At 41.4% G+C, this 26,348-nt stretch overlaps 1 protein-coding gene across 4 annotated transcripts in view; it reads right to left on the reverse strand.

Annotated features, from left to right (window-relative positions):
• MGAT4C (MGAT4 family member C) overlaps positions 1–26,348 on the reverse strand; it is a 753,010-nt gene that overhangs the window by 14,617 nt on the left and 712,045 nt on the right. For 3 of the 4 annotated variants that reach the window (XM_059726138.1, XM_059726139.1, XM_014610898.3), the window contains 2 exons: positions 7,979–8,131; positions 648–795 (listed from right to left, as the gene is read on the reverse strand). In XM_059726138.1, coding sequence (XP_059582121.1) covers positions 648–795; positions 7,979–8,131 — 301 coding nt within the window. Of the gene's footprint in view, positions 1–647; positions 796–7,978; positions 8,132–11,149; positions 12,821–26,348 lie in introns of those variants that run through there. The other variant, XM_059726140.1, reaches the window with a different exon arrangement.

The following is a 26,348-nucleotide window of genomic DNA, read 5'->3' on the forward strand; positions in this document are numbered from 1 at the left end:
GACCCTGGATAAAATGTAAAGACAGTGATCTAACTACTGACTGATTGGGGTCCACTCAAAACAGCATTGGAGTGGAGTATAGTACAAATCCCAGCAGCCAGCCCATCAGTCTTTCAAACAAAACTTTCATTTACAACTTTCCCCGGTGGAAGCAAACACACTTTTTATTTTCTGATTTATATTTAGATTTATTAATCTTCTCAGTTCCAACCTTCTTTTCTTTTGATTTTGTGTGAAGTGGTTGATTTGGTATCTAAATACATCTGTATAAAAGCTAAATACTGGCATATTTCACCCGCAGGTTTGAAAGTCTCAAATCCTGCCTGAAGTTGAAATAATCAGAATATTTAGAGTTTTCCTACCTTGAGATTGGGTGGGAAAGAACCTACCCCACTCTCTTGCTGTCTATTGACCCAGCTAATGGAATAACAAGTACACTCAGTGTATGATTATTTCCCAGGTATGGAGTCTACCATCACTGAGGACTCAATGTCCCACCCTTTGCAACTCACAAAAACTTACTTTCTTCCCCTGCTTCATCCTTATGAATAAATATCTTGAGGGTTCCATAGAACAGAAAACTCTGAAGATTTCACACAGATTTCTAAAATAACTTATCTAATGAAATTCAGATTCTCGTTACTTACTTTTCCTTGGCAAAGGCGTGCCAGCTAGGTAGCGATAGGAAACATTTATAGATCCTGAGAAATTAGATAAGTCTTTAAAAGTGTGAACATAACGCTCTGAATTAAGCTGGTGTGTGGCTGCTTCTCTGATTAATTGCTTGTCCCCTTCCTATAAGAAAAAAAGAAAGAATAGGAGAGGAAGTGGGACAGAAATCATTAATGCCATCTGGAAAGAAAACTGGGGGTAAAAAGTTTCCCAAAATACAATTTTTTCAAAGTTATTTTTCTTCAGCTATGTAGATCACACTCATTTTTAAGAAATGCACTACCTGAATATTACACATATTTGGTTACAGAAAATCTACCATATCCTCCATATTACAGCAACAGAGTAAGAGGGAAAAAGGTCTGTTTTGGACAAAAATATTGGAGATGTATTTTTTCATGGAGAGTTCAGTGCACTTAAGATTGCCATTGAAATGATGCAGCATTAAATTTATGACATAGTGTATATCAGTGATGGATGAAATGATCCTTCTGGGCAATGAAGTGGGGGAGATTTTAAAAAAGCTTCTTGTGATGTAAAAAACCCCCAAACCTGTTGAAAAAATGAAACATGAAATAATGTTCTTACATCTAAAGTTAGACATTACCATTTCTCTAATACCCTAATATTTCCTTAGACCCTTGATCTGCAAGGCAAATAAGCAGGCTGTGCTATGCTAAAGGATGATGAAGCCTACTCTTAATTCATCCCCAGCCAACATTAGTGAAGAGCGCAGATTTATGGCACTGCCTCCTTCCCATCCTTCCCATCATCCTTTGAGTTGAGACTTTCCCAGACACAGGTGAGGTCAAAGACTTAAGTATGTAATGAAAGCAAAACTGCCTTGGCCTAGCAGCTCACCATCCCTGGACATTCACAAGGATTGGGAACAACTTAGCCATTTATACTGAAGGAGAAACTATTCATCCAAGTTGTGTTATCATGAAACTTAGGGTAAAGGTGGGAATGCTCATCTAGTCTATACCAGATCCATCTCCATGTGTCCCTGACTTCACAGTTGGTACTGCACAGCCATTTAGTACTTTCTAAAGCAAGTCCAAGATGACTGCATGGTACTCACTGGTACTGCACAGTCCTGGTGGTGCACGGGTCGTTTCCAATCCTACTGCACAGTAGCAACAAGCTATTGCACATTAGCTTGCTGCTATTGTACGGTAGCAGCTGTATCAACTTTAGTGCCCACTAATGCTATGTCATTGTAATGTCTCATGTAGATGTGCCCACTGTGTATTTTTGGCCTCTGGAAGAGAAAGGATATAAGGAAGTTTCATGTTTCTGCTTCTTTGTTTAACTAAAGTAGCCAAACTGATTGAGAGAGCATCATACAGCATATGTACAAGCATTACATTTATACTGACCTAACCAAGGCATTAAGGGGGTTAAATTGCCCCAAAGTGGTGTACTAGTGCCCCAGGAAGTGAACTAACTTTAGATCCTACTTCCTTGACCCTGACAATGTTATTTTTGGCCTCCCTCCTGGCCAGGTAACCCCTTGCAGATGAACCAACTGCCACTGCAAACCTGTGAGCCTTCCCTGAACCTGCCGATCCCTTTGGATCTTTTAACCCCTCCATGGACCTGCAAACCCACCAGCACCTCCACCTCACCCTCTGTACGAGTCACTTACTTCAGACTGCCTAACCCACTGCTGCTCCTGGTTTAGATTTAAAGTAAACTGCCTACACCCAAACTGGGTGCAGCGAATGCTTGTTTGTACGCATAGTCATCAATCATATTGCTAACATAAGCAGACAGTCTAGTAATAAAGCATATTTATTTTTAATGGTGTTATTCTTCAAAAATTGGGATGTGTCAAGATATTTATTTTGCAATAGAAAGAAACATTTCCAGAAATCTATCTTCTAAGGTTCATTTTAGGTTCAATATTTCTTCTTTTATAGAAGAAATAATACACTGCTCAGCTGAACCAAAATCTTTTGGCTAACTTCCAGGGGCATGTACTAGAACTGCTATGCTCACTTGATCTGCAAGTTCTCCCTGGGTAATTTCTTTCTAGGACTGCTATGCTACCTGGCATTAACTGATAAGTTATGACATCAAGCTTTATGTTTATCCCTTTCCAGATTAGAATATAAATAAATGTATTAGCTAGAGATTATGTCATGATTCCACTGGATTTACTTTTAGAATTGGTCAGAATATTTTGGCCAGAGTATTTTTTTCAAGGAAAAATGCCATTTTTATTGAACCCCAGGCCATTTTTAAAATTCTATGTTCGGTAAACAATAATTTTAGAAAAATGAAGTTCTTTTACTGTAGAATTTTTACAATATAACATTACTACAAGCTTTCATTTCAAACAAGTTTTTTTCAAGGAAATTCTTTATTTTTCATAGAAAAATATGTAAAAAACTTTTAAGAGGATATTATCAGAACAGAATTTTATAATCAAAACCAAACATTTCAACTCATCGGAAACAAAATTTTCATTTGAATACAATTTTATGGGGAATTACAAATACTTTGTTTTCCTTGGAAAATGTTTTGGAACTGTGGAATATTCCATGAACTAGAAAAGCTCTGGGTTCCCATCAGCTCTGGTTACCCTTGAAGTACTTAGCTGATCAGCTAGATCTGCTGGGGACACTTCTGATTTTTCTGTGTTGTGTTTGGCTTTCACTTGCAAATTCAAGATAGAGTACACCAAAAGGCAAGGAAAGGAGTAGGCAATCACTAGCGTGTGCTGCACCGCATTTGCCTGCACTTGTGAGATTCTTCTGATTATCTGAGAGTGCTAGGTGCCCCTCAAGAGAAGCTCCACTCTTCTAAGGATTCAGTGAAAACTGCAAATCTACTAGTATTGTTACAGTTTCCAAAATGATGCTTAAGTATTTACATTTGAGACAGAAAGGCATAATCCATTTCCCAAATCATTTAGAATCCAATTAGTCAATAATTGAACTATGCACACTTTGTGATTCAGTTAAGTGAATGCAGTGCTCATGAAAAATGATCTATTGACACACTGCTGCAAACTGTGTAGTGCCCTGCCAGTGGTCCTCAATACCGCACAGTATTTATGTGAACAGGAGTAATTCTACTAAGGCTGCTAACGTGAGATTTTGCTCTAGTATCCCATAGCTGGTGTGGGCACTGAAATGGAGATTTCACTTTATGCTTCTCTAAATACTACACTTGGAAAAAGTAGTGAATGAGTCTCCTAGGGACATGCAAGGGCTTCTATTTGAAATCTGAAAGTGTTAAATTACATTCCCCCTTTTTGAAATGGTTTTATTTCATTAAATTCCTGTTTTCACCTAGGGAAAAGGGTATCACATCTATATTTCTCTGCTGGGCTGGGAGGACTGTAGAGAGGGAAGAGCTGGGAATCACATGAATTATGTCAACTGAAGGAGCATTGCCATGGGCATACCTAACCAACTCTGAAACCAGGAGGACCTTGCAGTGCTTTCATATGTAGTCCTTACACGTGCTTTGTCTTACAAGGTAACTAGTAGGGCTGTGAGAAACAGCACTGTTCTGTTTTGACTTGAGTTTCGAGGTTTGGACAGAACAGTGTTTCGTTTTGAATTTCATTTTGATTTGAAACAGCTGTTCTGTTTCAATTTGTCAAAACAATGACACTGTTTCAACGTTTCACCCGTTCGCTATAATGGGGCAGCTTGAAACAGCCTCTCTCATCCAGGAGGCAGATGGGGGCCCGCAACCCCAGGAAGGCTGTGAGGCCTGTGCCAGTCCTTCCAGGCTTTCAACCTCTGATCTGCCTCCCAGATGAGGGAGGGAAGCCGGGCACCGCCGCCTGGGACCGGGGAGCTGGGGAAGGAAACTGAGCCCAATCACTTAGTTCCCCTCCCCAGTGCTATATGATTGGGCTGGGGAAAGGAATTCAGCCCAGCTCAGCCTGATCATAGCACTGGGGACAGGAACTGAGTGATCAGGCTCAGTTCCCTTCCCCATCCCAATCGCAGCACTGGGGAGGGGAACTGAGCCCGGGCTCAGTTTTCTTCCCCTGTGCTGTGATTGGCTTCCCACAGCCTGGCCTAAGGTGGTGGGGAGAGTCAAGGCTGTGCTCCTGGCTGAGTCACATGAGGCTGTGGAGCTGCTGGAAGCACAGCCCCGGTTTTCCTCTGTCTCCCACCACCTGGCTGCTTCGAAACTTTCAAAATGTTTCGACTAGCCGTGTTTTGTTTTGAGGCTGTTTCAAAGCCCTTTTGTTTCGATTTGATTTCACTGTTTCAAGCTCAAAATGAGTCGAAACAGTGTTGGATCGAAACAGCCGGTGACATTTTGCACAGTCCTAGTAACTAGTGAGATTATTGTTTTTGAATTCCCTATGTTTAAACTGCTGATCTTATACCTTACCAAACAAAATATCAGACAGGTTAAAGGAACTGTCAGATATGACAAGAGAATCTAAAAAAGAAAAAAAAAAAGGCAGCGGCTAACATTTGAACAATGGTTGATGGTCCATAAATAGGGTGACCAAATTATTTTGAAGGAAATCCAGGGTGGGGCAAGGAAATCTGGGACAGGGGATGTCACATGCCCCCTCCTCTCCCTGACTCTGTGGCTCCCAGGAGTCTTGATGATGGGGCAAGGTGGAGCAGGACAGAGCGAGACCTGCAGCCAGGCTCCATACCCAGTGCACAGAAGCTGGACCTGGCTGGGAGCAGCCCCTCTGCAGTGCCCTCCAGCCTCCACTAGTCTGTGCTGCATGGCCACACAGCATCTGTCCCACCATTGCCAACAGTGCCCAGGGCCACCATGTGCACCTGGGCCTTGGCAGCAGCCACAGCAGTATGGCAGAAGGCTGCTGGTGGTGGGCAACCATCCTGGCTACTCCCACGTAGGTGCCTGAGCTGTGGCCCTGGCCGCCTCCTCTGGCCCTCCCTGCCTCAGGAAGGAGGAGAAGTGTGACTGGAGTGCTGCTACAAATCTGGGACTTATGCTTCAATTTTAGCTGACCTGCTGGGATGCCAGGGCAGCCTATGAAATCTGGGACCATCCCAGTCAAACTCTATACTTAAAGGTATTAGGAGATCTAGGAGAACTGTCAGGAAAAAGTAAAAGATTTAGCTTTAGTTACATGGGCTCAGCCAGATCTGTGATAAGAAAAAGCAATGAAATAAAGTAAACTTTTTTTTTTAAAGGCTAATTAAGAACAAAGCATTGAATTTTCTTGGGAGTTGGCAAACAGAACTGGAAATTATTTAGAAAACAAAACAAAACAAAAAAAGAAACCATGAAAAAGACTGTAAGCGATACTTTAGAAGGCATATAGGGGGGCTTCAAAGAAATGAGTGAAAGGAGGAGAGAGTATTGTTGTGTAAAAATCTGGCACAAACCAGGTTAAATTTTATCACAACCATGACAAATAAGATACTATACAAAATCTTAATGCATGCGGTGCTGCTAGAGGAGGTTGCTAGAGGTGGATCTAAATGCCCAAAGCTGCTCTCGTGCCTTCTGCCTCAGTTGTGCATCTTTGCTGATATTCATGAGCATGCTAACCTGGTTATACTGCTTAAGCATAGGCTTTGGTGCGAGTAATGTGACAACTTTCTTGGCAGCACTTCCAGGCTTGCCACAGAAACAGTGCAGACATGTCTACAGAAAAAAAAAACACACAAAAAACCAGACCTCCTGCCTCTCATTTCATCATGCTGTGCTATCATGTTTTGTTGTGCTCTCTTGCTGTGCTATGCTTGACTTTGCTCATATGATTGTTTGCAGAATCTGTGTCTCGAGACGTTATATGCCCTTTTGTCATGGCCTAATATCCACACAACCATTACTCAGTATTACAGTTTGTTTATATATTTGTATTTGATCTTGAATTGTGCTTTTGCACAATTTTAATTATCTTAATTGCATCATAATTCCACTAGTTAATGACTGAAATGCCTAACTCGGGTCCTTTAGAAAACCCCATGCTTATGTCACAAGTCTTCAAGAGGCTTTATTAAAATCTTCCTGTTACAATCCTATCTTGCAACCTGCCAACACAAATATGGGATGCAACGTATGAAACAGACTCAAAATGAGATCCAAAAAAGAAATTATTCATGCAAGAAGCTTTTAAATGATATAGGATTGATTCCTGTAGTGTAAGCATGCCTTCTATAATCTCAGTTGCATATGTAAAACCACATCATTAGGAGAATTACTGTTGATCTGGGTCAAACCTGAGTCTTTTTGTTCACATGATTAATTCAGATGCAAATGATTTTCAGCAATAAAAATGACATGGGTTAACATATGGATAACATTCAGATAATTTGGTAACGAATAGAATGATTATTTGATATCTGTATGTCCTCACACTGTCTCCTTATTTGCAATATCTGCAGAACTTCATATAGCCACAAAACAAAATATTATGGTGTAGTTTAATTTTGAAGTAGATAAACATCATGACTTTACTGATGCCCTCTAGTAGGTGTGCCGTTTCAATAATGGAGGCTGCATTTTCTCTAGAGAGCACATCCTGAAAATACTCTATTATAAATGTTCTTCACTAAATAAGAGCAGGGTTTAGTCATTCTAATCTGAAGTCAGGCAGAAGGTAAGAAAGGCTGGCACCCTAAAGACTAACTGGTTCGTAGAGGCATGAGCTTTCATAGGCAACAATCTACTTCATCATATAGCATCTGATAAAACAGGCTGTTGTCTACAAAAAGCTCATGCCTCTATAAATCAGTTCTTCTGTGCCATGCTACCCTATCTACTGCTTCACCTAAATCAAAGGAATTGTAGCAGTTCTTTATACTTCTTTACCCTTATGGCCCAATTTTTAACTTGGCCATTTGGCCACATGAGTGTGGATGTTTGGTTCCCTGGTGACAACTGGCAGTGGGACACCTTGTGCTGCCACTAGTTGTCCCTGGGGAACACCTGTGTCACATGTACTCTGGAATGTGGCAGGTGGATAGGTGAGGCTGGCCCCAGCAGCCTTACCTGGAGTCCTGAGGTCCTCTTGGGGCTGTAACAGCAGCGATCCTGCCACTTAGAGCCTGGCTGGCAGCCAGAGTGTAGCTCCAGCTGGCCATGCTCTGGTTTTGAGCAGTGCACGTTGCCCTCATGTGCACCACTCTATGCTTTTTTTGTGTGGGTTTTGACTCCTGGATATTCAGGGGTCAGCCCCCTCCCGGCGCTGCTCCCTTGCAGTGCAGAGAATGGCTGAATGTGCAGTCTGCGGCACCACGTACCACATGGCTGCACTTGTCTGGACGTGGCCTAGGTGTGGTATATCCTGTTTTCTGAATTTGCTTCATGACCCACTTCCAACATCTAAAAAACTTACCAATACATAACCATCTTCAATGTATAAGTTCATGAACAGCAGGCAAATAACAAGGACTCCTAAGAATGATACTGCTGATCGCTTCCGTAAGCATCTCATTTTATCCAAATATTTCAATGCGAGTCTCATGTGAAGTAGTACATACGGTGTCTCCTACAAGAGAAAACCACAATATAATTATAAAAAATTGGAATGGGAATTAGAGAACCATCAGAAGTTCACACTTGAATGGATTTAAACACAAGATGTACTCCAATATGGCATGCATTAGTCTGATTCTCAAAAGTTCAAGTAGGGAAACTCAGATACTAGATAGTCCTGGATCGAAACGTCATCTGGAATACTTCACCTGGATGCGTTTACCCATAGATCTCTTCTGAAAAATGTTTTTAAGAATGGTAAATTTTCACTTACAGAATTGCTCCCTAAACAAGTTCAGTCATATCTACTGGGATGAGTAACAATACAAAATATTTCCCTCTTTTTAATTCAGTTCGCTCTGAACAGCTAACACAGCTATGAGAAGTAGGCTGTAGATTGTATGCCATATCATGCCTTATGAGCATGACTTTTTAAGCAAGTAGCACTGAATGATTGCATCACTGGACTATTAGGAACTGAAGAAAATGGGGTTGTAAATGAGGGCCTACTAAAACATTATTACTGGAGATTATGTATAAGAGAGGATCTCATCCTGGCTGTTACAGCACAAGCTAAATTTGTGGAGTACATTTCAGACGGAGATCACTGTAATACTGTTTGAAAATAGGCTTCTCAAAACAATATGGAACGTGGAACTGAAGAAAATTTTAATAACTTTTGCCTGAACATAAGATTACAGGTATATTCATACCAAGCAAACAGAAGAGAAGGATACTATGCTTATGGCATAACTTTCTGTATACAAAGCATTCTCCAGACAACATACTAACACACTTGATTTTTAAGCACTAGATGGCAGCACGGACACACATCTGATTTTCTATGGCCATGCCTTATAAGTGGCATTTTTTTCTAACCAGCATGCGTGAATGCCTTGTTTTGTTTAGCATACTTATACTGTGAGCTTTTAGAAAACATTTCTTTGCTTTTTTTGTAGAATGGTTTCTTTGTTACACTTCAATTTCTAGCTTTTAACATAGTACTATAGAGTGCTATGCAAGTGAAATTTGTGAGAAGAAACATAAAGTTTGTTTTCTGTATTTGTGATTTCAGTCTGCCTCTTCTACAAGAGAGATTTGGCTCTTTATGTAGTGAGACACCTGACATTCATTACGATATTTTAACATATTAACCACTCAGTTTTACTACAGTCAAACAAAGCGAAGGCCCTGATTTTTATACCTTAGCACTAATTCTGGAACCACACTTTTGTCTACAAACAGTGCTTTTTTGCCTACATTTCAGTGCATAGCTTCATATACAATGAAATAGACACCTCAGTGTTATAAATACACCTGTTTTTGAAAAAAACAGGTCTTAAAAGTTGGGTGTGTGCAGATACTGCTCTACCCAGTCTCTGACTGCCACATGATCATAGATCAGGGGAGGTGTGTGTAGGTGTTTGCAGGTGCTGGGGGCTATGCTGAGAACCTGGTGTAAGTAACTTGGGGTGAGGGGAGATGTGGGTGGGGTTAGGGGGCAGCAGGTTTGAAGGGAGGGTTGGCAGGTAGGGGAGAGGGTTGGTAGGCTCAGGAGGGCTGGTGGCCTATGGGTGGGAAGCGTTATTCATTCAAGTGTGGGAGGGTAGGAGTGAGTGGCTGAGTTTTCCCAGTCCCAGGACTGTGCTCCAAATGTATTCAGACTTTCACTAAATCAGGCTAACACATTCCCAATCTAAAATAGTTCATCTCCTCAGGTGAACTGATTTAGAGTGGGCATGCCATTTTTTGCCAGTTTAACCTCCTTTAACGTCTGTACATATCAGCATTCAGATTGATGTAACCCTAGTTAAGTCAATCTAAATGTAATGCCTGCATGTACCCTATTTTAATGGATAGTGACTTTCCAATTTAAATTCATGTTCATATCGTAAACAAGGTTTTTTTCTTAGTTCCTTTCTCTTCTCCATATCTCTGTGAGTGTTTATACCTGAATATCTTCTTTACTTCTCCAAGTTTATGTCATATTTCTTTTGACAATTTTAACCAATATAGAACTGAGCATAGAGTGAACTAAGATGTAAAATAGCATAAAGGAAGACTTCTGCTTATTGAATCTACAAGCCTTGGAAACCTGTGCAATAGTGCAAAAATTACTTTTCACATGACAGCACTGCCTTCTTATACCGTCTAGCCAAAGGAACATCATTTTAAATATTACTCATAAGAAAGCAACCATTTAATTACAATCTTTTCTTTAGTCTCATTGAAGGCAATGGAAGTCTTATGCCCTTTTTAGTCACCTCAGTCACCGTTATAGCACGATGTGTTCTGTGATTCTTAATGGCTCGCTAAACTGAACACAAGGCCTGAAGTATGAGACAGTGTAGCTTTGCCTAAAGGAAAAATGCAAGTCAAAGAAGTCATTCCCTTCTTCCCTCTTGTTCCACAGCAACAGTAATTTTCCTTAGCTCCTTACTATATACAGGCCCTCCATATATACACACACAACTACACCTACTAATGGCCATCACTTTGAAAATGGATTCAAGCTACTGCCCATTCTCCATCCTCTTGTACTTGCAGCCTTACAGAGAAAGATAAGTTGTTACTCTCCTCCTCCTTTTGCCTGTTATGGCTGACATGCAAGGAGTCCATTCAGACAGCTTTCCCCTTCCTCTTGCTGTCAACACATACTCCTCTGTGTGGCCAGCTACTTACTAGTCTTATCTAATCAATATAACAAATACATTTTATACAGAGATGGAATATACAATGTATATTTTTGGTCCTCCTTGTGTTCCGCTGTATGTGTCTTTCAGTACTATCTCTAGCCAGCACTAGAGAAGTTGCTTATTTGCAGATAAACTAATGGCTGTCAGAAATGACAGGAGCATTATTTTTATACTGTAATCTTTCCATATCAACCATGCAGCTTTTTCTATCAAAAACACAAAGGCCCTATTCTAGATACACTGAAGTATATCCACTGCCACATTTATTACCCCCACAAAATCCAGAGATAACACACTAAAAGTGGATTAGCAAACCCCTTGTGAACCTTACTTACAATCCCTGAATTGGTTAAGACTCTCTGAAGCAGGATCTTCACCCTTCAGGCCTTCTGATGTACTGTTCCACCATTGTGTAGCTGAGTTGCTTTGCTTGCATTTCTTAATGCTTGTCCAATTTGTTTTTCTGCTTTTCTTTTTGGACGGCTGCACATGATGCCCTGAGGGCTATGCTCAATTCTCCTTATAAAAGTGCAAGATTCAGACATGGAAAAGGCTTCCAGAAAAGAAAAAAAATAGTCCAATAAAAATATAAAGGATTTTTTACATGGTTAACATTAAATTTTACATGAAGGTCTGTGATATTTGTGTTAGCATCTGTCATATTCTTTCCATAGAAGATGAAACAAAGAAACCACAAGTTACTGTATACATTTGCAGCTGTGGTTGGCAGTGAACTGGAAAATTGTAATGGATAGACTATTCCATAGGGCTCAGATAGACTCCCAACAAGATTCGCTGTCTGTCTCACTGAAAGCTTGAAAGTACATATAAAATGTTTAAAGCTGACAGGCAGGAGGTTTGCTGTCACTAGAAGCAGGGAAGTAAAAATTGTTATGGGGAAGGGAAATTCTAGTGTTTAAATTCAAGATGAGACAAGGAAATCTAACTGTTAAAAGCAGGGGATTTAAATTGGAGTAAGCAACCTCCTCTTTGGACTGTCTGCTCTAATTCATATGACAGAATATAGTACAAAGCATATGGTTTAAAGGACTTCATGTTCTGAGGAACTTACATTCTAGATGCTGGAAAGACACTTAAAAATCAGGAAGTGTGGATGGGTACAAACCTAATCATACTTAGCAGTGCTGGAAGGCCAGGCAAAAGAATTGGGCCCTGGATACTGTACTAGTCACATGGGGAGTGGGAGACTGTCAAACAAAGATGACACCTGTAAAATGAGGTACAGAGATGGGAATTAGAAAAAAGGAGTGCAGAGGGCAGATTGGGCAGCACAGTGGGTTCAGGAGAGCCATACAGGAAGAAACAGGGTTCAAAGTAGAAACATGTACAGAGCTGTACAGAACTGTACAGAGTTATACAGAACTGTAAAACTGAGGATGAAGAACTCAAATGTGATGTGTAAAGACAAAGTTGGTGAAGGGCTTCAGAGATGGACTTAGATCAGTGGAAATAAGGATATTTTAACTGTATATCCTGGAGAATAGAGAATGGAGATATAAAAGAGAGATATGAAGTGGAGGAGGTTCTGGTAATCAATTAAAATGACTAATGACTGAGAAAAGGTATTGATTCAAATGGCAGAAAGTCACCTTATGAATCATCAATACTACTAGTTATGTTTTATCAGAGGAAAAGATAGGATTTTGAAATATAGAATAGATGATGAAGTGACAGGCAAGATCCTGGATGGTAATTAAATGACACAGAGCAAACTGGAACTGCTTTGACATTCTGAGCATCACCGAAAAGGCAGTGTCTGTCATGGTAAAGGATTAAAAAGGGGAGAAAACAGGGTGCTGGGACATTCTGAGTCAGAGATTACAGAGGAAGACAGAGAAAATGGGAAAGTGAGGAAGAGGTCAGGACCAGAGAAAGATTTGTGAGCTATCAGTATACAAATGGAAAGTAAGTAAGTAAATTAAGAAGGAACAGTTCAGAGGAGTAAGGCAGACTGAAGACTGAATCCAAAGGTTGTGGGATTTGGAGTGGGGAACAATGTGTAGTTACCAAAAAAGAAGTAGCTACTAGATGTACCAACTCCCCTCCCCGCACCCACCCTAAGTTAGTGACACTGGGTTCCTGGCATGGCTTCTAGCACTGACAAGCATATGCACACACTGCTCCCAGTCTACAATCACACAGCTTAAAATATGCCGCATGACTGTAGACTACGTGCAGCGAAAGTCTACATGTACCGTAACCCTTTAGCTTGAACCCTGGTAGCCCAGTCTAAACGTGAATTGTTGGCTGAACTTCCAGTGGTGCAGTTACCTGGACATACAAGTCTTTAGCACATGAAGTCTGTTAACATCAATCCCATGATTCCATAGCCCTGTCTTCTTGTCCTTCTGCACTGAACTTTCTCTGGGCATGGACAAACATTTTAGCCACTTTTAAAGGGGAAGTGGATTACTGATTGGGAGTTTGCAGCAGCTGTTACATATTGCTATGTCTGCAGGATCTTCTAGCAATACAGGTTCACTAAATCATCCTAATTTTAACCCTGAATGAAGCGGGGTTAAAATTAGAGCAGCTTTTCTATATTTGAATCAATATAGGATCATGCAGGTATAATGGTTGCATTGTAACAACTTGTATCAGTAACCTTTGACACTGATACAATAATTACATCTGCCTGTACTCTTTTTCTATTGCTTGTAAGAGACAAAAAATCAAAGAGAGAGAAAAAAAGAGAGAACAGCAGTACATAAATCTATTCCTATGGAGCTGGTCCACAGGCCAGGTCCACATCACAACTAGAAAGCACAACCCAGCTTTGGTATGGGTTAATATGGACAGGAAGAGGGTAGTTCATTAGGGGAAGGAATTTTCAAGGCTGGTCCTAAATAGCACTGTAAAGGCTATACTACATCTTTTAAATAGTGGGTAAGAGCATGAACGCTGCATACCCCTGGAGGCTGGGGGGGCACGGTGAGCTCCTGCAGGTGGCGGCAGCGGTAAGCAGCAAGCTCCCACAGGTGGCCACAACGTTGTCGGAGGTGGGGCAGGGGTGAGATGAGTGCCGACCAGCGGCCAATGACCACCCACAGACACCATTGGCAGTGTCATGAGCAACCAGCAACGATCAGGGACCATCCACAGATGCCACTGGTGGTGGTGGTGGTGGGAGGCTGGCAAGCATCCCCAGGCACCACTGGCAGCATTGGTGGCACTTTTTGCACGGGGTGCACCACCAAGCTCAGGGGGTGCATTGGCTCCCTACGTGTCACCAATGGGTAAGAGGTCCCCTGGGTTTGGGGGGCGGGTATTTCACATCCTAAATACAACATAGATAAGATAACCTTCTTGTCACTGACCATAGGCAACCTCTTTTGGACAACAAGTATTAATGCCAGGAATGGGCATTATTTTCACAGATTCAAAGAAGTTTAGGGCTGGAAGGGACCTTGTGAGATCATTGGGTCCAACCCCCCTGATTTGGGCAGGAAAGACTGCTGGGGTCAAATATCCCAGCAAGGTGTGCATCCAGCCTCCATGACCTCCAGGGTAGATGCCAGCACCACTCTTGCTGGGAGTCTATTTCAGCGTCTGGTCACACAAACCGTGAAGAAGTTTTTTCCTTATATCTAATCTGAAACCTTTTTCTAGGAGTGTATGACCATTGATCCTGGTTTTCCCCTGGGGTGCTTTGGTGAATAGTTGTTCACCTGGGCCCTGATGCTCACTCCTGGTATATTTGTAAGCTGCCACCCAAACCCCCCAAAGTCTTCTCTTTTCTGGGCTGAACAGTCCCATATCTGTCAGCCTTTCCTTGTATGACTTGCTCTTCAGGCCTCTAATCATACATGTAGCACTTCTCTGGACTCTCTCAAGCTTCTCAACATCCTTCTTGAAGTGTTGCACACAGAACTGGACAGAGTACTCCATCTATGGCCTCACCAATGCTGAGTAGAGCAAAAGAATAACTTCCTTATAGATTCATAGATGTTAGAGTCAGAAGGGACCTCAATAGATCATTGAGTCCAACCCCCTGCATAGGCAGGAAAGTGTGCTGGATTCAGATGACCCCAGCTAGATGCCTATCTAACCTCCTCTTGAAGACCCCCAGGGTAGGGGAGACCACCACCTCCCTTGGGAGCACATTCCAGATTTTGGCCACTCTAACTGTGAAGAAGTTCTCTCTACTGTCCAGTCTAAATCTGCTCTCTGCTAGCTTATGGCCATTATTTCTTGTAACCCCTGGGGGTGCCTTGGTGAGTAGAGCCTCACCAGTTCCCTTCTTCGCCCCCATGATGAATTTATAGGCAGCCACAAGGTCACCTCTCAACCTTCTCTTGCAGAGGCTGAAGAGGTTCAGGTGCCCTAGTCTCTCCTTGTAGGACTTGGCCTGCAAGCCCTTAACCATCTGAGTGGCCCTTCTCTGGACCCTCTCCCAGTTATCCACATCCCTCTTGAAGAGTAGTGCTCAAAACTGCACTCAGTATTCCAACTGCGGTCTGACCAGCGCCTGACAGAGGGGAAGTATCACCTCCTTGGTTCTGTTTGTCATGCATCTGATGATGCATGATAAACTGCAGTTAGCTTTGCTGATGACTCTGTCACACTGATGACTCATGTTCATCTTGGAGTCCACTAGGATTCTGAGATCCCTTTCTGCTTCCATGCTGCTGAGCAGGTCATTTCCTAGGCAATAGGTGTGCTGGATATTTTTCCTCCCTAGGTGTAGCACTTTGCATTTCTCCTTGTTAAATTGCATTCTATTGTTTTCTACCCATTTGTCCAACCTGTCCAGGTCTGCCTGTAGTTGCTCCCTGCCCACCGGTGTGTCCACTTCTCCCCACAGTTTTGTATCATCCACAAACTTGGACAGAGTACACTTCACTACCTTGTCCAAGTCACTGATGAATTCACTGAAGAGTATCGGTCCTAGGACCGAGCCCTGAGGGACTCCACTGCCCATGTCCTTCCAGGTCAATACCGACCCATCCACCACCACTCTGTGGGTACGACCCTCTAGCCAATTTGCCACCCACCAGACTGTGTAATCATCTAAGCCACAGCCTCTTAATTCACTTACCAGTATGGGGTGGGATAACATGTCAAAGACCTTCCTGAAGTCTAAGTAAATGATATCTACCCCTACTCCTGTGGCCAGGTATTTTGTAACCTGGTCATAAAAAGAGACTAGATTAATCAGGCATGGTCTACCTGCTATGAATCTGTGCTGGTTTTCCCTCAGCATAATATTTCCTGCTGGGCTCTCACATATATGAGCCTTAATAATCTTTTCAAAGACTTTACCAAGGATGGAGGTGAGACTGAGTGGCCTGTAGTTGTTTGGATCCTCCTTCCTCCCCTTCTTGAAAATAGAGACCACACTGGTCCTTTTCCAGTCCTCAGGGACCTGGCCTGTGTGCCACGAGTGCTCAAATATTCTTGCCAGTGGCTGTGCAATAACATCAGCCAGTGCCTTCATTACCCTCAGATGGAGCTCATCCGGACCTGCCAACTTAGTTTTGCTTCAGATGCATAGCAGCATATTGTTTGCTCTGCTAACTGCAGCATCACACTGGTAAAGTTTCAATAGTAAACTAACATTTTATCTATATAGAGCAAACACTCAGCTCATATCAATGTGGAATTCCAGGAGATGATCTACATAGGAATTTACACACACACATGGAGACAGTTTTACTTTAGATGCATACATACAAACATGCACACATAGATTAAAACCCTCTTCCCAGATAGATAGTTTCAATAGATGCTGCCTGATAGTTCTTCTCCTCCTGCAGAGTAAGAACCAAACTTCTGCTGCAATCTTACTCATGTTCATGTGTGTTGAGAAATGATTGAGGGTTGGGTTCTGTTTTCTGTTGCATGGACCATCCCTCCCATGACTATTGTATTAATTTAGATTTACCAACTCAGCAGATCAATTTTCTGGATCCAGCTCCTCTGCCATAGCCCCTACCTAAATCATGTCACTTTCTGCTCTCTCTTCCAGCAACCCCAAACTCCCTGTCAGCCCCTTCCTAAGAGCCATCTGCTTTGCCCAGGTTGGACAATGTCATTCAGGTGACTCAGGTGATTTCCCAACTAATTTCTATTCTTGATTTTGAAGTTACAATTGCCTCCTCCAGTGAAATTCAAATACATCATTTCAGTTCTATGGTAGTGACACTCTTTGTCCCCAGTGAAAGTCTAATGGTCTGGCTTTCCAGTCTTCTGTGACAACACTGACAGGAGTTCTGGAGAACAATGCCGCCCCTTCATGTTTAGGCAATGGTTATTTTCAGGGTGGGCCCAACTAATAACGTGGAGTGGTGAGGGATTACATTAACCTTAGAGAAGTAGGGAAAGACATTTTGTGGGGTACAGCATGCTCTATGCATTCTTTATTCTGCTGGCACTTTCATTACCCCATTTTGTGCCCTCCCCCACCACTTTGAGCTGAATTCTTGTTCCTCACCCTCAAATAGACCAAAAAAAACACCAACCCCAAATCAAACCAAACCAAAAAAGAAAACCAAACCAGCACCTACTTATACCTTTCCTGCTGCTGCATATTACCAGAGGAGCAGGCAGCACCTTGGACTTGATTTGGGGGCTCCATCACATGGACAGTACCTTTGTGTACTCATTTTTTGAGGAAATATACATTAAAAAAATAATTTTAGGAAAAAAATCAAGGTGTATCTTTGTCTGTAGTTAGAGTTTTATTAACTTGATGCCACAGGAGAGGTATTTATGACAATGTGTTGTGCTAGGGGTGGCCAGAATATATTCTGTAAAACACAGAGACCCTCACCTAAGAACAGCCAATAATCCAATGGCTAGGACACTTCCCTAAGATGTGAGAAACTCAGATACTCACCGCTACTCCAAAACAGGCTTGAACCTGCATCTCCAACAGAGCAGGGGAGCTCCCTAGCAATCAGAATCAAGATCTCCTACTAAAATTGTTGGACTTTCCAATAATAAATTATTGTGCACACACGAGTGAGAGAGACTGGCTTTATAGATGAAATGTTAGAACAGAACCCTTTCTAGGATATGACAAACCTACTCATAGTCCTCACTGTAAATCATGCAGAGCACAGGACTGTACATGAATCTTACATAATTTCCTTGAGTAATATCTGACTTTTCTGTATGCTTTCACTGTTAAATATTGACCTAGAGATTTGATTAACAATTGATTTATAAAAAGCCAACTGTTTTTAAACTGGTATCTCTCTCTGTACTATCATAAATCAGGCTTTTCCAGGGATTTTGTTCAATGTTTTTACAAAATAGAACAGGTTGAAAAAGCCCTTTTCCTATATAGACAACATTGATTTTTCAGCACAAATTAAAAAATTGTAAATTTTCAATTTTGATATGTTGCCATGGTACCCTATGGAAGATGTCAGGTGGAAGGCATGGCAGGATGGCACTGTAGAGAATAGTTCGACTGCTGTGTTAATGAATCTTCACAATGCTACCCTCACTTGCCTTTGCCTGACTTCAGATTAACATGGCTAACTACCTCTCTCTACCAATGGAAGATGGAAATGGTTTGGATGCCTCATGCTTCCACTGCAGTGACAGGCAAAACTTCCTGGTCAAGCTATATATCCCATGATTTAAGATGATCTCATATGACTGTTTCCCCTTTTGGGAAATGGAGGCAAATTTTATGGGAATCACTGGCTGTGGTGCATTATTGGAGGAAGCTACCCACTGATGAGAATGGAGGTATGAGATAACTAAACTACATCCTCCATGATATATCCTATTAGCATTTCCAAAGTAAAATATTATGTGATTCAGCCAAAAGTTTTCAGTTTGGGGTATTTAATTATTCAGTGAATATAACAAAAATCAATAAAAAACAGGTATTTCCCCTCAAAAATAGACAGACTTAATTGAAAACCCAGTTGTATATGATATAATATATAATAAATAAAATGATGACTAGTAGAAATATGAGCTACCTTCCTGCAAGCAGATTGGTTAGATTATAAAACATTTTGTTGCAAGTTGGAAACTGTCCAGCAAAAGTAACTGTTCACTTAGAGGTGATCAACTGGAACTGGAAGCCCATTAGAAGAAGCATCTCCTAAAGAATTTAGTTAATGGGCTTAGGGAACCTAATAGCTGATACAAGGAGACAACTCCCTCTGATGTACTTTTCTAATGCTTGTTCAATGGGTGTGAAGTGAGACCCAGCAGGTTGATGAAATACAGAGGCTGATGGCAGCTCCATACCAGGGGGGAGACAGTAAAGTGTAAACCGCCGCCACAGAGCAGAAATTACAAAGAAAGAATGGGCCCACTGGACAAATTATTGCTAGGAAGTTACCCTATGTGTTAATAAAGTGCAGTTAAACCACATTATTATCTTGTCTTTCTTCCAGAAATGTTCAGGATAATGCTTCCAAGAGCCACAGAGAAGCATTGCTACTGCACCACCCTTGGAAATATCCTTGCCCCATGCAAAGATAGTTGTGTAGCCTAATGTAGACGAACCTTCCCAGCATCCTATAGGAAATAGAATGTTAGTAACATTATTAGTCTACAGAATCCACTATGAGAGTTTCATGTCCTAATGTTGCTAATTGCCATCGTACCAGGCCCCTTCGCAGGAGTGAGAGGTGCCCTGTAGACTCCCCATAGTATGAAGGTAATAGTTTAATATTGATTCAGAGGACAGGGTGCAACTTAATGAATCACCAAGAGTATTTGTAACAGCAGCAGTTAACCCATTCAAGTACTGATCCTTCTTAGCTTATGTGGTCTTGCATTACAGTGCAAGATCACAAAGCTGCAGATTTTATGGGACTTCCAAACCTAGGTCCATTAGTTATACAATCAACACCAATTAAAGTAATAGATCCAAACAGAATTAGTTCTTCAAAAGTCCCTTAAAAAGCAAAAGATACTTTTCATTTTTACTTGTTAAGAACTAAATCGTCTGCAATCAGATTTGTGAATGTGGATGCCAACACAAAAATAATACTCAGTGGGGCTCTTTGCTAGCTAATTTGACTGCAGGGACAAGCTGCATATGATAAAATTCTGATGTGTATTGTTTCTGGTAAACATATCCTGGTAAAAAGTCCATAGCAATGCATATAGCATATGTATGACTATATATCAGATTCAATACATGAAGCACTAAGAAACTAAACAATAGATACAGCACTGTGTAAGCTTTTTATTTTTCATTTTATGGTTGTGCATTCATGAAAACCCACTGCCAATTGGTTTTCTTCGGAGAATAAGCTAATTTTTAAAACTGCATGGTAACCTAGAGCCTATTGCCGGCTCCCTGCACATCACTTTCTAAACCTTTTTTTGGAATGAATTATTTTATTGATCAGGAAGCTACTGTCTGAGTGCTCAATGGGAAGTCTTAATGAAAAACTCATTTTAGAAAAAAGATTAATAATATGGCCAGAGAAAACCAATTTTCTCATGTTTAATCTCCTAATCTATTTTACATTATTTCCCAGGGGTACCCTGGACTTCACAGACACATGGCTCTGAGCAAATAATCAATTAATGTGGAAGATTCACACGAACGTAGTTGCTACTCTATGCCTATCCCCCAGCATTCTACCTTTTTTTCTTTCTCTAAAATACTTATACCAGCTATAACTGGTGGTTAAAGACCCAGAAATACCATTTGTAAAAACATAAACTGAATTGTATTTGGAACTCACCCCATACAAATTCACAGGTCATTATCTTAGCTCACTATACATAAAGTCTATGAATTATTAAACAAATATGTATTATTACATACATTCTAGGTATTATTAAACACATGAATTATGTTAAAATAGCACTGAGGACTTGATACAAAACTTTGAGAGAATGCTTAAATTGCATCTTGCACTATGCGCTCAGAGTATTCCCCTGTGCCTATGTATTAGAAATATGTCAGAAGACTCAATGCTCTGAACCTCAGGCAACTGAAAATACCTACAGCAATAGTTTATAGATTGTCTACATGGGAAGATTTTCTGGAATAGATCATCCTGACTGAATATTCCTGATTAAATCCCCTGTATGGATGCTCTTATAGTGAATCTGCTTGGAGTTCACACAATCTGAATGGTGTAGACAAATGCAGGATGTAAATGTGGAGTTAGCTCAATGGTAGGGTGTATGCTTTGTAGTATGAGGTCCTGGATTCAATCCCAAGCATTTCCAGTTTCTTGATCCTGCATCTGTGCCCTTGGACTAGGGACCTACTAAACCTTTAGAAAAGAGTTCTGTTGATTTTGTTCATTTTAAAAGGTTTCTTTTTAATTTTTTGACACTACTCTTTCCTTAAGGCAATATAAAATGCTGCTTTGCAATAAGGCAGAGCTTTTCATTCTTTGGGTTGAAATGTCTTTGTGCTATAAAACCCGGCATATAACAAGATCACAATGGCAATGTTAAAAAGTTAAATTATTATTTCAGTTTTTGGGAAGGAGCCATCAACAAGCCAGAATATTATAAATGTAATAAGCACAAAAAAAGGAAGCTTCCAGAATGTCACGGGTCAAGAAGGCTGAATAAAATGTTTTTTTTCACCCACCCCTGCTGCCCCAGCATTTACAATTATTACAGCATACTCTTTCTAGACTGTGAAGGAATGAAGCCAGGATTGCCATAGGAAGCACAGGAAGGACCTGTTTATTGAAAAGAAATCTCTTTCCAACTAAGGATTTGTTTAAGAAGGATTGATTGTAGAAATGTACACCTATAATTGGTCATGCATCTTAAATGATGGCATGGATTTTTCCATAGACAAAAAGAAGAACAAAACATGCTTATTTCCTATAAGTTAAAAATAAACAATGAACAAAGAAAAAATCTCCATGAGAAAAAAAAAAAGGCATTTTACTTTAGAAGTAACTATTTTGACCAATGTTTTATAATAAGCTACACAGTGGTGGTGGGGGGGGGGGAGGGGGATCTTAACTGCACATGCATTGGCTTTGTAGTTATTTGTTATTGGGTTAGGTGCATCTTCAGGTGGATTTATAAGTGTACCCTCAGAAGAGGCCTTCCTAATGAGCCCTCATGAAGAAGACCTGCATGCCAGCAGAATAAGATGAAAAATGTTCAGTAAAATGGTTTCTTGATCAGTTATGAAACAGTAGTAAGTATGGTTCAGAGGAGTCAATCCAACAGATGTGTACAAGGGTAACGTTGCTACATGAGGCCTGAAAGCATAGAATGAGGTGCCCCTTTTAGTCTATTTCTTTGTTAATGAATTAACGGCGTGTATATTCAGGGGCCAGATTTCAGCTCTGCTTATGGGCTCCCTGGAAATTCTTTGAACTATCCTCTTGTCTTGTAGTCAATGCCTCATGTTTTCTGCTGACTCTTCCACTCACACCACTCACGTGTACATCAGCACTCTTTCTGCCTTTTAGCCTAACACAAGGCTGTCCAATGCGGCAGCCCATGGGCTGCATGCAAGAGGCCAATATGAGGCCAGCTGCCCCAGTGGCTGCCTCTCCTGCTGCCAGGTGGTGAGCCAGGGCCCAGGAGTCTGCATGCTGCCTACACAGTCAGTGAAGCTGGGGACTGCTGCAGCTGCAGAGCAGGGGGGGCATGTGTTGCCACCACCGCAGCCTGCACAGTGTGGGGCAAGGGAGATATGTGCAAGGAATCCTGCAAGTTGGCAACCCCTGCAGTGTGCAGCCCATGCAATGCATGCTGGGGCTGTGTGCAGGTTTCATTTGTGGTTTCCATCTGTGCTAACATTGGATAATCCACGCCCAATACATGGTCATGTCACAGGCAACTTCCCCATCACATTTTTGTTGCAACCATTTGCTTTAAGTTAGTATTCTAGAAACAAACCTGAAGGGTTCTTGTGCTCTAACATTCTCCTTCAGGACTCTCTCATTTTAATTTCAGGAGTCACAGCATTCATAGTGCAGTCCCTGACAGATATAGTGTCTGAGGATGCTACCTCCCCAACCAAAGACATGCCAAGCCAAATGAGTTGTCCATTTCACATAAAAGGGTCAGCACTGAGCATAGTATTGGCAAATGCCAAAGGGCTCTCAGCCTTCAAACAAGAAATCACCACCAAACTGTAGGCTGATTGTAACTGTCAACTGCTACATTTGCAAAAGACACAGTGGTATAAAACAACTGGTCCCAGATACCAGGAACTTGTCTATTGACACACCATATGAGTAATATGGCAGTTGAATTTTCGTCAAGTCAACCTCATTGTCAACACATCTATGAATGTTAGTAGGAACACTAAAATCTGGACAATAGTTGTCGGCAACTTTTCTACCATATCTATTTAAAAGCCACAATGCAAAAGGCTCAGTTTTACAAACCCACCCAATCTCAATCATGATTTTATAATCCTTAGAGACTTCAGCAGCTTTAGTATAAACTGGGCCAGTTGCCATATACATAAGAGCAGCCACAAAACTAGATTCAGTTCCCATCTGTTGCCACTTTAATTAAAAAAAACAAAAAAACTAAACAACCCCCTCCCCCCACAACCAAACTAGGATGGCTTTGCCAGAGACTTGGATACTACGGCTGTGCAAGGCCTCGGTTGCTGATTTGATGTGGCAGGGATTCAGCTTGATTTGGTGGCTGAATCTCTGGATCCGAATTGCATCAGGAGACCATCTTTCTGAATTGAATCAGAATCCGCCAAACTGATTTAGAGAGATTTGATGATTTGGACATAGACACAGCTTTATATTTTTTTTCTACATACCTCAAGGTACCAGGTGGTTCATGAACGCTGAGATGGTGGGGTGGATGAAGCGTCCCACAGGAGCGTGTGGGGGGGTCCCCAGTGTGCTCTGCGGTGGACCTGAAAGTGGACCAGAAGCACTTCCAGTCCACTTCGGGTCTGATGTGGAGTGTGTGGGGGAGCCCTCCCAGCCTGCTGACTGGTGCCTCCTGGCTCGGTGGGGGGGGGGGGGCACCTGGGGTCCCTCTGTGTCCAATCACTGAGCCAGAGGGCTGGGGGTGGGGGGAAAGGGGGAGTCCCCTGTGTGCTTGGCGATAGACCTGGAAATGGACTGGAAATACTTCTGGGGCACTTCCAGGTCTGCCTCTGAGCATGCAGGGGACCCTCAACACTCCTGTGGGACACTCCATCCATCCCCCATCTCAGCATTCACAAGCCATGTCTGGTACTTCAAGGTATGTAGAAAAAAACATTTCAAACTGTGTCTATGGCCGAATCACTGATTCCCCAAATCAGAATCAAATCTTCAGATTTAGATTTGGCCCAATCGAATCAGGACAGTGATCTGAATCAACAAATCAAATCATCGTTCCCCAAATTGGGCCAAATCCAAATCTGAATCAAATATGGCTCACTTCACATGCTCCTACTGGATATTTTAATAGGAAAGATCAACTACACTAGAAAATTATAACCCATTTTCAAAGTTGTACAAAGAAACACATATCCAAACTGCCAAATGAACGGTGTTCTGGGATTAATACCCCAAATAGTTGATTGACATGCAAAATACAGGCAGATGTAGAAAGCAGATTCACTTACCAAGGAAAGCATTGTAGCTAGCAAAGAACTGGCCTCTGCCCTGAGAAAGGAAAGACTGAAGTCATGGCAAAAATCTAACAACCATGGCCTGGCTACTTTTTTGGTTCAATACTTGTTCAGCCACAAACAAAAATCTGTAAGGCATAATAAAAAACATGAGAAGGATGCTTTAGAATTGAAGAACTTGAGGCACATATCCTTACTATATCATCCTTTCTAATTATACCAAGTGCAAACCATTGCATATCACTCTGTTTTGAACAGCATCTTATCCCAGGGGGTCTGGCTTGGAGGTAGTTAGAGGCTGCTTATCAAACTGTCCTGATTTTCAGATTATTCTGGGCCTAGAGAGAGTCCTGGTCCCCACCAGTCAGGACTGGCAGGATCAGCAGGAAGGCTGATCTCTGGAAATACTGGCAGGATTTTCAGAGGGGCTAGGCTGTAGTCAGATAAGAGAATAAGAAATTTAACTTGTCCTTTTCTTTTGTCTTCAAACTATATGGTCAGGGTTTTTCTTATATAACTCTTCTATATAATAAATCCTTCTGTTGTTTTGTTTCCTTATTGACTGCCTGTGGTAAAGATTGATCTCAGAGCGAGTGATATTCCAGGTTAAGTGATTCTATGGAAAGAAGGAGCTACATTTCTTTCACAACACAAAGGGAAACTCCATGAAGCTGGCAAAGATTTCCCAGCTGCCACTGTGGGATCCAGTATAAGGGCAGTAGAGCTGAGGTTCATGGGGACAAGGAGTTATCACAGAACAAATCTTTGTCTATTCCTTAAGACAAGCAGCTGGACAGCAGGAAGAAACTTGGGCTTCAGATGTACCTCCCAGTTGAGTTTGTGACAGCCACTTCTTATCATCTTATGTTCTTAAGTTGTCTACATAAATGATGAACCAATCTATCCTGGCACAAGAATATGAATAACATACTCAACACTGCCTGAGTTAAGTGAAAGTTATATTAGTATCAGAGCTTTTTGTGCTTTCAGATTGCTACACCAGAAACTAATTATGTGCAAACGTGGCTATCTTGCCAGTGAGTCTCTTTCATCTCTGAAATCATAAGGTCAATAACCAACTCAACAGAACCTGGAACAGGTTCTAAGTCAATCATTACTGGAATGCAGTCTATGTGGAAGTGATACTAGACTGCATATTTAAATAGACTCTTGTAGAGAAGACAAAGTGTAAAACTAGTAACTGGAACAACATACTGAAGAAGAACAGCAATTCTAAAGGGAGTGGGAGCAACACAACAACACTGATATTATTGAACATCTAACTGAGGGTGTGTGAATAGACTGACCAACTTGGACGTGGCTGAATCATCTTTGAAGAATCATCTTTGGTTGAATCATCTTTGAAGAAGAGCTGACAGAACAAAAGAGAACACATTGAAAATGGGACTTTTTTATTGTCACATGAATGCTGCACTATACCTCGACTGATCTATGCACTCTTCAAAGAGAATGCTGAGGATTTCTCTAAAGCAGGAAGTGTTCCAATGCAGCACTATCTTCTAAAAGCACTAACTGAAGGCCATTGAGATACTTGAGCCTCTATAGAGAAGATGCCTACTTCACGATCTTATGCAATGTCCTAGAGGCTGCCCAATAAAAACGCTATACAGAAAGCTGAGGTTCCAGACAATTATTTTTTAGTGCACATGGGCTTCCTATTCTTAAACACATGGGGCTAGATCCAAATCAAATTGTAGGCTCCTTACTCACTGAAGGCCTAAAATTTAGACACTGTCCCCCCAAAGGGGTGATGCAAATTGACTGGGTTAAGCGCCTATGATCCTTAACAGCAGATGGGAAGTGCCTCTCAAGAGAGATACAGAGCAACTGTGCACTGAACAGAGCACTTAACACATTTACTCAAACAGAAGATGCCCCTGAATATCAGATGATGCCCCAATATTTAGATTCGATACATGGAAAATGTGTAAATTTATTATAATTTCCAGGCATAAAATCTAATTATTGGAGATTTTCCTTGC

Source organism: Alligator mississippiensis, chromosome 4 (assembly GCF_030867095.1).
Source record: "Alligator mississippiensis isolate rAllMis1 chromosome 4, rAllMis1, whole genome shotgun sequence".
Taxonomy (NCBI): Eukaryota; Metazoa; Chordata; order Crocodylia; family Alligatoridae; genus Alligator; species Alligator mississippiensis.